The 9,892-nt window shown below is 39.2% G+C and overlaps 1 protein-coding gene across 1 annotated transcript in view; it reads right to left on the reverse strand.

Moving 5' to 3' along the window:
- The window catches only part of kcnh4b (potassium voltage-gated channel, subfamily H (eag-related), member 4b), a 92,211-nt gene extending 83,239 nt beyond the window's left edge, over nucleotides 1-8,972 (reverse strand). The window contains exons 1-3 of the mRNA XM_061966662.2: nucleotides 8,704-8,972; nucleotides 5,003-5,069; nucleotides 1,304-1,683 (exon numbers count right to left, since the gene is read on the reverse strand). Of these exons, the coding sequence (XP_061822646.1) occupies nucleotides 1,304-1,379 (76 nt within the window). The 5' untranslated portion in view covers nucleotides 1,380-1,683; nucleotides 5,003-5,069; nucleotides 8,704-8,972. The remainder of the gene's footprint in view (nucleotides 1-1,303; nucleotides 1,684-5,002; nucleotides 5,070-8,703) is intronic.
- Between the last annotated feature and the right edge of the window lie 920 nt (nucleotides 8,973-9,892).

Raw genomic sequence — 9,892 nt, forward strand, 5'->3', positions numbered from 1 at the left:
GCGACAGGTGTCTGTTATCCACAAAATGAGTTGAGCTTGGGAGTAGTTTCCTACATGGGGATGGATCAGCGTGCTTCCTGTTTGGTAGGGGATCAAATACTTTACGTACTTCCCGCAATCCAAAATATTTTTTTCCTGGCTTGAAAAATGCAGTCTCTCTCTGTTACAATAAACCCACTGTAAACATTTTGGACTGTTCGTATCTTTGAAAGACAGTACACTAACAAAAAATCAGCAAAGGACCAAATACTTATTTTTCCTACTATAGACGAGTGTTTCTTAATTATAGGGCCCATTGTTGGGCCGCGAGCGCCCCCTAGAGGGCTGCCAAAAATATCTGTTTCTCACCTTGGTACGTATGGGCCGCAGCGGTACTCGGTTGTAATACACTTTTCCAGAAACAAAAGAAGTCTGGAGCATAAATTATGATTAAAGTGGTGAAACAGTATTTAATTTACTCTTATATTTTAGTGACAATTTTGTACAGAAACATATATATATATATATATATATATATATATATATATATATATATATATATATATATATATATATATATATATATATATATATATATACATTGTTGTTAATAATTTAGTTAGAATTCATTTATATTAGCATTAATTTTCATCAGTTTTTATGAGTTCCTTCTTTTGCAATACATTTGATTAGTATGTATTTTGTTATCAACCTGACCTAAGCCTTGATAACAATCTTTGTGATTAACACTTGCTTTCTTACGCTATCATTTAATAAAGGGTATCCTGTTAAACTGTAAATCGGTGAGATAGGATTATTGAATACAATTAAAATGCAGAGTAAATTGACTGATTCAGTGTTAATATTTGAGTGGGCCTCGGGCCCCTCTGTAGTGTAAAAGGTGGGCCCCGAGGTCAAAAAGGTTAAGAACCCCTGCTGTAGAGGATGTTTGAGCAATGTTAATACATTGCATATTATACATTAGTCATTTGGTTGAGTAAATAGCTTAGGCCTGAGCAATGCGATGACATTGTATACAAAATAGGAATAATGCGATTTTTACATAACTATTTTTGTATTACTTGGTTGAATAGCCCTGATCAATAAACAATGCAGAAGCCTCGTTGCTAAGAGCAAAAATGTACTATGTTGCATTAAATTTGATTGTAAATACAAATTATGTGTATTTTTTTTTTTACATATAATAAATGTATTTAATGAAATATTACTAAAGCTAGACTATTTATGGCCCAAAACTTCAGCCCAGTCCTATATTTGCAAGCAGAGGGAGTAAAGACGAAAGACAAATGCGGTTGAGACTTACGGGTGCCATCGAAGCGAGTGGCGATGTTGTCCAGGAATGTGTTCTGGGGGGCCAGGAGCCCCTTCATCACCGGCATCTTCACCCCACTTTAGAAACGGGGAGGTCACATCATCCCAGAGGCGCAGCAGGAGGGCTCAGCGGGGGCCATCCACTGTCGGGACGCAGGTTTATGAGAAGAAATACATTTAAAAAGCAGCTTGCTCCATAGGTGATGAGAAGGAGGAGAGTCAAAAGTGAGACCCAAACATGTTTTCTTCAGCAAGTTGCGCTCGAGTCGGCGACAGACGCATCCTCCCCAGCTTCCTGGCAGCCACCTCTCCTCCTGCATCCCGCTCCCATCCACTCCAGTGAGGCTGCAGCCAATCACATGCCCGCATCCGCTGAAAGAAAGAGGAAGAGAGAGAGAGAAGTGGAGGTCTGCAGCTGACATTGGAAGCCACTATCAGCACATGGCTTTTGTGTGCGCGTCTGCGAAGCAACAAGAGATGGATGAGTCGCGTGTGGGTCGATGCTCTCTATTGTGTTCACCTGCTCTTTGTGTACACCTGCTCTCATGCGCCTCACCCCAGGTCACATTCAAAAAGCAAACATTCCCATTTACAGGAGCTGTTCATGCTCACTTTCACTTTACACCGATTCCAAACGGTGTGTGGAGCCTTTCCAAGACTATAAATTACAAATGGGTCTCAATCCAGCACCCAAACCGCTGCCCCCACCCACCCACCCCTTCTTTCAGCATCCTCGTGAGAGAACTAAGGCTCCGGGCTGAAAGCCGCTAAGAGCGGATTACACGGATAAGCCAGGAGATGTTTTTCATGAGGACTTGATGCTTAACACACCCAAGTAACACGTCTAAAGTCAAACAACACTGCAGCTGGCAGAGCACAGTGTGGATGCCTACAGGTACTTCCTAAAACGCCAAACTAATACTAATGACAAATGCAGAATATCTTTTTTTAAATATACTGTATATAAAAATATTTTTCTTCTATTCATATTTATCTTATTTTACAAATACTCTCATATTCAGTGTACATTACAATAATTATTATAAAATGTGTATTTCTACAACAATAAAACGTGTTTAACTTTTAGTTTCTCTTTTTATTTTAAGTTAGTTAGAACACTTTATTATAAGTATAATAATGTAATAGAATAATTATAATAAATGAAAAAATACAAATAGAATAGAATAAAGTAATTTAATTTAATTTAATAAATTGACTTAATAGTAAAGGTAGTAGTTCCTTAAACCCTACATTACTTGAAAAATCCTACAATATATTTCAAAAGTAACAACTCATGAAATGTAATATGTTTCGGAAATATGTATTTCATCTTGTGGTAAAAAAACTATATCAAATATACTAAATATTAGAAGACAAAATACCAGAGGTGGGACCAAGTCATTGTTTTGCAAGTCACAAGTAAGTCTCAAGTCTTTGCCCTCAAGTCCGAGTCAAGTCCCGAGTCAAGACAGGCAAGCCCCGAGTCAAGTCCAAAGTCAAGACTGGAAAGTCTCAAGTCAAGTCCTAAGTCCTGCATTTTGAGTTTCGAGTCCTTTCAAGTCCTTTTAACCACAGACTAATATATTAACACAGATTGTGTATGCTTTTCAAACGCTGTATTTATTTATTAAAACAAGTGCATTTTAAATTGCAGGAAAGAAAATTGTGCTGACATTGCACTTTATAATAGCACTATTAACCAGTCATTTTAAACATTAACTCATTCCTTTACAGAACAAACACATTGAAAAATAAAGTGCAAATGTACTTATTTGTACAAAAGTGTTAACATTGAAAAAACATGACATATACGTGAACATAACAAAAAAGTTGTACTTTTTATATGTCAGGGCCCTATGCTGCATTGCATCTGCAAAAGACCAAATTAGCCAAGAGTCTGTCAGTCATTTGTGCACGATGGGGGCGTAGTATGATGCCACCATGGCTGAAAACTCGCTCCACTGGAGCACTGGAGGCAGGCACTGCCAAGACTCTCATGGCCACTCGGAACAGTGAAGGAAGAGTCTTCATGTTCAATGCCCAGAACAAAAGGGGGGAGAGAGTTGTTTTGGGTTGGTGCACTACTTGTAAGTGTATCTTGTGTTTTGTATGTTGATTTAATTAAAAAAAGAAAAAGAAAAAAAAAATATTTCTTGTGCGGCCCGATACCAATCGATCCACGGACCAGTACCGGGCCGCGGCCCGGTGGTTGGGGACCACTGAGGTAAACAACCAACAGTATGTCAGAAAGCTAGCTAAAACGGTACACATATTCATAATATAGTATACATTTTAACTGACCTTTATTTGACTATTTTTGTTTTTTTTTAGGTGGCTAAAATACGCGGTGCTGCTGACCGCCGTCTAACGTTACGTGTGATATATTGACTAACGTAACCCTGCTTAAAAAAAATCACTGAACAAAAAGTATGAATAAGGTAGTGAACTGCAACAGATTCCCGTGTTTGCAATAACGTTATAACGTTAGCAGTGAGTTTACAGCCTCACTGATTTAACTACACAGCAAATAAAAGTCACGTTACTTAGCCAATAAACGTTATCTTACATTCAAAACTTACCGTTCTTTGTGCAACTTCAAATGCCGGACGAAGTTGGAAGTTGTTGCCTCTCCATCAGTCATTTTCGAACCGCATGTGTTGCATACTGCAAACCGTTTTGTGTTGACCACCTCGTAATTTTTATACCCAAACAAAATTATTTTAGGTATCATTTTTTGTTCACTGGCGTGTGGTTTGGAAATGTCTTCTTCGTTGGTTGTCCTGCAATTTGATTGGATGAATGCTGTGTGATGAAAACAAAGTAGATCTAATTTGATTGGCTGTTGTACTGAGACCACACCAGCTGACACACGCAACGCTGATAGACAAGTACACAATGAAAAATACGGAGCGCTCCCGAATAACTTTTTCATCTTTGGGTTTTGGGGAAAGTAGCAAGTCATGTCAAGTCATGTCAATTCAAAAGGCTCAAGTCCAAGTGAAGTCACAAGTCATTGATGTTAAAGTCTAAGTCGAGTTGCAAGTCTTTTTACATTTTGTCAAGTCGAGTCTAAAGTAATCAAATTCATGACTCGAGTCTGACTCGAGTCCAAGTCATGTGACTCGAGTCCACACCTCTGCAAAATACACACCATATAAAATCTGAAATGTAATTAATTTTTTTTCTTTAGATTTAAAAAGGATTATGCATTGAGTAAAAAAAATAAAATGATATAATTACTTTAAAAAGCAAATGTCCTCAAGATGAATAAACTAAAATAAATACCATAATAAAGCAGATAATAAATTACTACGATGATGCTTTTCTCTACATGCAATTGTGTCAAAATAGCAACCCACAAATCCTGGTGGCGTGAGTATCCTGTCTGTGTGTCTTTGTTTAATCTCCTTAAAAGTGCAGGTATAGAGAGGTGAGCTTGCAATATTAGATGAATAATGAAGTATTAATGTGGTAATTAATTAGGGGATGGCTCGCGAGAGCAGATGACTTGGCTGCCAATGAACATGCTTCATAAGATAATTGGCCGTGAGGTGAAAAGGGTGGAAAAAGAAACCCAGCGAAAGTACAAGACGAGCTGCTCTCGGATTCCATTCAAGCGTGGGCCGGCCGCTCTTCCCAGCTTTTTTTTTTCTCCCCACATATTGTATGAATGGCCGCCCATTGTCCTTACCTCTTGTACTCCATCCATCTCAGCTTGTCGCTGATCCATTAAACATGCCGGCTATCTGCTCTTCAGTCTGATAGGACACAAAGAGCAGCACCTGGCTCAGTGAATGAGGCTCATGGAAGATGAATATTACATGGAGGAGACTGAGGCAAAACATAAATAAAGCAGGCGTCTCCAAAATTGAGCTTGTGGGCCGTAAACTAACTTTTTGTTGACCCCTTGCAAAAATTATTTAACCAAAACTAATTGCCCACATAACCCCAACGACGGTGGACTCTTTCTGTTTCCATTCTAATCAATGTGCGCTAAATATATGGAGAGCTTCTATTTTTGCCGGATCAATTTTGCTCAAATCTGCTTGTTTTGGACAGGAAGTCATGCACAAACACAAAATACATTGGCCGGTTTACATACACAATAGTGCTGATCGAAATTTACACTTTGAAACGTGTCACCTTGTCGAGACAAATGGATGAAGAAATGCTGATTCTGTAATGGTCTAAAATCAAATAATCATATTACAAGCATATCCTGGAGAGCTATTTGGGGTCCTGTGTCAAATACCAGCTGATACAGGGGCCAGGGAAGCAGGGGAGTGGTTAGCAGGAGTTGAATGAGATGTGTGTGTGTACAACGCTTGCCAGAGATGTTGTTACCGTTGTGTTGTGGCTTGCTACAAATAGAAAAATAAAGTTGTAGTTCTGCAAGGCAAAACTGTCGTCTTTTTCCACCACGAGTCAAGTCAAGTCAGTCACTGACGCCCGTTTGTGGGTATTGAAGAACGGCAAAGATCGAGGCGTTCTGCGGTGTTGCCATTCAGCGGCCGTTAGTTATCTCGAATGGGCAGGTTCGAGTTTACTTGCTTCTGCTACTCTGGAAATACAAAATACACGGTTTGTTGTTCGCTTTATTACAACTCTCCTTATCACAATGTTACTTGTAAAAATCTACGCTACTTCGCTCCACAGTGGAGCCGCAACACAAGCATCAGAACGTTTCCTGGTGACGCCAGTGGAATTCCGGTATAATGCTGACCACATTGGCACTTATTTCATAGTTCTGGACCTAAAAATTATGACTACAGGTAAAATTTCCCCCATTTTAGGGCTTGTTTTTTCACGAGCGTGCAGCCCATTTTGGAACGCCCATATTTAGCTCCAAATTGTGGGCGGGCGCTGACTAGGGATGTCCCGATCCGATATTTGGATCGGATCGGCTGCCGATATTTGCAAAAAAATGCGTATCGGCAAGGCATGGGAAAATGCCGATCCAGATCCAGTTTTAAAAAACTCAGGTCCGTGTTTTCCAACGCACCGATTTAAATAATACATTCCACTTTTCTGCTGCTCCCTAACTTCCATTCCGCATTTTCCAGCACACCTTCAACACATCCACAGGTCTGTGGATTCTCACGCAGTTGCTTTTAGCTGGTGGCAGTACACGACAGGCTCTTCTCACTCTTTCCTGTGTCTCCCTCTCACAGACAGCGAGCGCACCTTCTTACACACGTCACATACTGTCACGTCATACGTCACATACGTATACGCCCTCTTCCAGCAGAGAGCGAGGTAGCAGCATGGCTAACGCTAGCTGTGATGCTAGCGCAGCCGCTAAGGTGCGCGCCTGCTCAAGCGTCCTCTGCCCACGGCAAATCTATGCCACGCACAAAATCAAATAAAAAAATAAGCGCATAACAATTTTCGACACACGGACACGACAGAGAAAACAGTTTTCGTCATCATTGTTCAAATATTGTAACGTCTGTCGAGACGCTTATCTCCATTCGGTGCCACACGCCCACACCATCAAAATGCCAAGGCAAACATTTCCAGATCAACACCGTATGAAAAAAATTGTGATTTTTTTTAGTTGTGATTTCCCTCTCTGCATGAAAGTTTAAAAGTAGCATATATATATCAATGCAGTATGAAGAAGAATGTTTTAATGTAGACACATAGAATCATCATACTGCTGTGATTATATGCATCAAGTGTTCATTCAAGGCTAAGGCAAAATATCGAGATATATATCGTGTATCGCAATGTGGCCTTAAAATATAGCAATATTTAAAAAAGGCCATATCGCCCAGCCCTAGTTCAATTATGCCATTTCTGTTTGTCATGTATAATTTTGTCTATTTTGTGTTTATCCTTGAATAAACAGGTCAGTTTCTTGTTACCAACCATTGTGTATTATTCAAACTCCCCTAATTCAGCTGGCTAGTTGTTATCAAGAGTTCTAAAACCCTTTTTAACATGATTCTGACAACTAAGTAGGCTAAATAACTTTAAACTTTAATACATGCTCGGATAGGCCAGTATCGGTATCGGATCGGAAGTGCAAAAACAATATCGGTATCGGATCGGAAGTGCAAAAACCTGGATCGGGACATCCCTAGCGCTGACGTCACCTACATAAAACTGGAGGCAATTTCCTATTGTGTAGTATGTGTTTTGGTAGCATCTACATCTCAAATCGTGATGTTTTCATGCACAATTTGAAGGAATCATCAAATATAGCTGCCAGATGCATTGTTGCAGGTTGTAGCAATACAACTAAAGAAGGGGTCAGCCTGCATGCATTTTAAAATGATGGCATAATGACGAAAGTATGGACCACTCCTTTCAAAATAGGACAGACCATGAAAAGGAGTGGAATTTGCAGAATCGTTTTAATGATTTTGACTTCGAAGAAGGGTTTTTGTCTGAGTTTAGATGGAAAAAATGTAAAAGACTCAAACCAGCACCATCGAGGGGAGGAAGACCGAGTCCAAACCTGAGGAAAAACCGAAAGAACAGCAGAAAAAACTAGAGAAAATGACAGTAAGCCGCTGGTATTCTAGCTTGAGTTCTCTTCAACTGATGTTTTCCTCAAGAATGCGTGAGGAAATGTAGAAAGAGCATGGGGGAACACAAGCTAGGGTGTCTATGGAAGAGGAGTAGTTTGCACATAATGTTAACCAAATCAGTTTTGAAGTAATAATGGACCAGGGCGACAACAAAAACAATTGAGTGATCAAACTAATAGTTTTACACAACTGTATACACACTGTCTACGGACGGAAATGGGCTCCAGTTCTGTAGATGACGTCACACCAAGAGGGGGCGACATAAAGTCTAGCGATGGAAAGGAGTTCCAGTTTTACAGTTAGTTATCTACCTATTATTCAAAAAGTAATTGTTATTAAGAAGACATAAAGAGAACTTTTTTCGTGAAATTTTGGTCATCTTGACGTTATGGGTCCTTTAATAAAGAAAGAGTCGTGCCACAGGCTTTTTTTGATGATTACACTGGTACCGCAATTTTTGTTCATTTCAAAAGGTCAGACAAAAGCTGAATCTACGAAAAAAATAGTTCAAAGTTTGAGGCAGCGCTAAAAGACTTCAGAGGAGGTTCAGCAGCTTACAAAAACAAATACCTTGTTTTCCCCCCAAAACTTGAATTTGTATATTCTTACACCGAGAGAAAAGAGGGTGAGCAGAAAACGTCATAAAATCTGCTCTAGAAAGTTTTTCGTGGAGTAGGAGGCCCCAGCTGTATTTACTGTGCCACACTTTGAAAAGCCCTGATTTATGTGTTTAATGGTCAAAAAGATGCCCTGTGCTTCATTTAATCTTTCTGTATGACTAAACGGAGGCATGACGTGCATATTCTATGAATGGATGTGGGATGTTTGAGTGTATGATGGACTGGAAACGACATACTTGATGCTGTGAGGCCACCATCATTCACTCCACACGCTCTTCTTCTCAATTAAAGATGTCCTCATTCCCCGCCACATTGCCATTGACAAATCAGGACCTCCGTCATTCTCAAATCTGGGCTCTGCTTTGCACTGAATTGACTCGTGGCTGCAGCAGCAGATGTGCACACAAGCTGTGAGTGTTTAAATCCTTCAAGCACGAGGGGACGACACACGCCTTCTCCTCATCTTAAACCGGACGGAAAAATCTGTGAAAAAACACGGAATGATTACACTGATCGAGGAAAAAAAAAAGACAAATGTTGGCCTTCGAGCTCTCTCAGAAAAATGCAAGTGAGTGTGCGCGGCGGCCATGTCGAATCTCTGCAGAAATAGGACTCTGCTGCTAAAAATACTAGCCCACTTGCAAAAAGGGAGACCTGCAAGAGAGAAGCAAGCTGTGCAACAAATCACACTGACTTATGCAATAGTAAAAAAGTGCAACAGCAGCAAATTTTAGGATTATTTAGGAATTTAAGCCTCTTGTTACAGTAGTACACTATTACATACCGTCATATTGTGTTTATAGCTGCTAAAAGTAGTCCACTGTTTGCACAAGTATTGAGACAATGTAAGGCCAGTTATGAATACATGTATACCTTTTCCTACCACTAAAACTGTTTAAAAATGTCCTGTATTTTCTGAAACTTTATGATTGTATTGCTACAAATGTGAAATTCAGGGTATTAACATTGCAACATCAAGGGGGAAAAATAAGGTGAAAAGTTTTAGCTTATCTTATTTCAAATTGCACATTAAACAAATCATAGTTCTTACTCTTGATTTTAATCATATTCAATAATTACATCTCACCGACTTAAAGTTTACAACACATGATATGAAACCATGTGTTAATTATAAAGACTATGATTATTTAACATATAAACCTTAGGCTTAGGTCAGGCTGATTAGAAAAGTAAGTACTTCATAAAAAATGATGAGAAAAAATAAATAATGTATATGTTTCTTAAATAAACTGTTAATAAAATTTCAATGGGAATGAAAATACAGCTTCACCACTTTAGTCACAATTGTTGCGTTAAAGAAACTTCTCTAGAACTTTAGCTTCAGACTTCTTTTGTTTGTTTGAGATTGTCATTACTACCATTGGTGGTGAAAATGTGTATTACAATTAAGTACCACTGCTGCCC

The sequence above is a fragment of the Nerophis lumbriciformis genome, linkage group LG11, assembly GCF_033978685.3.
Source record: "Nerophis lumbriciformis linkage group LG11, RoL_Nlum_v2.1, whole genome shotgun sequence".
NCBI classification, from domain to species: Eukaryota; Metazoa; Chordata; class Actinopteri; order Syngnathiformes; family Syngnathidae; genus Nerophis; species Nerophis lumbriciformis.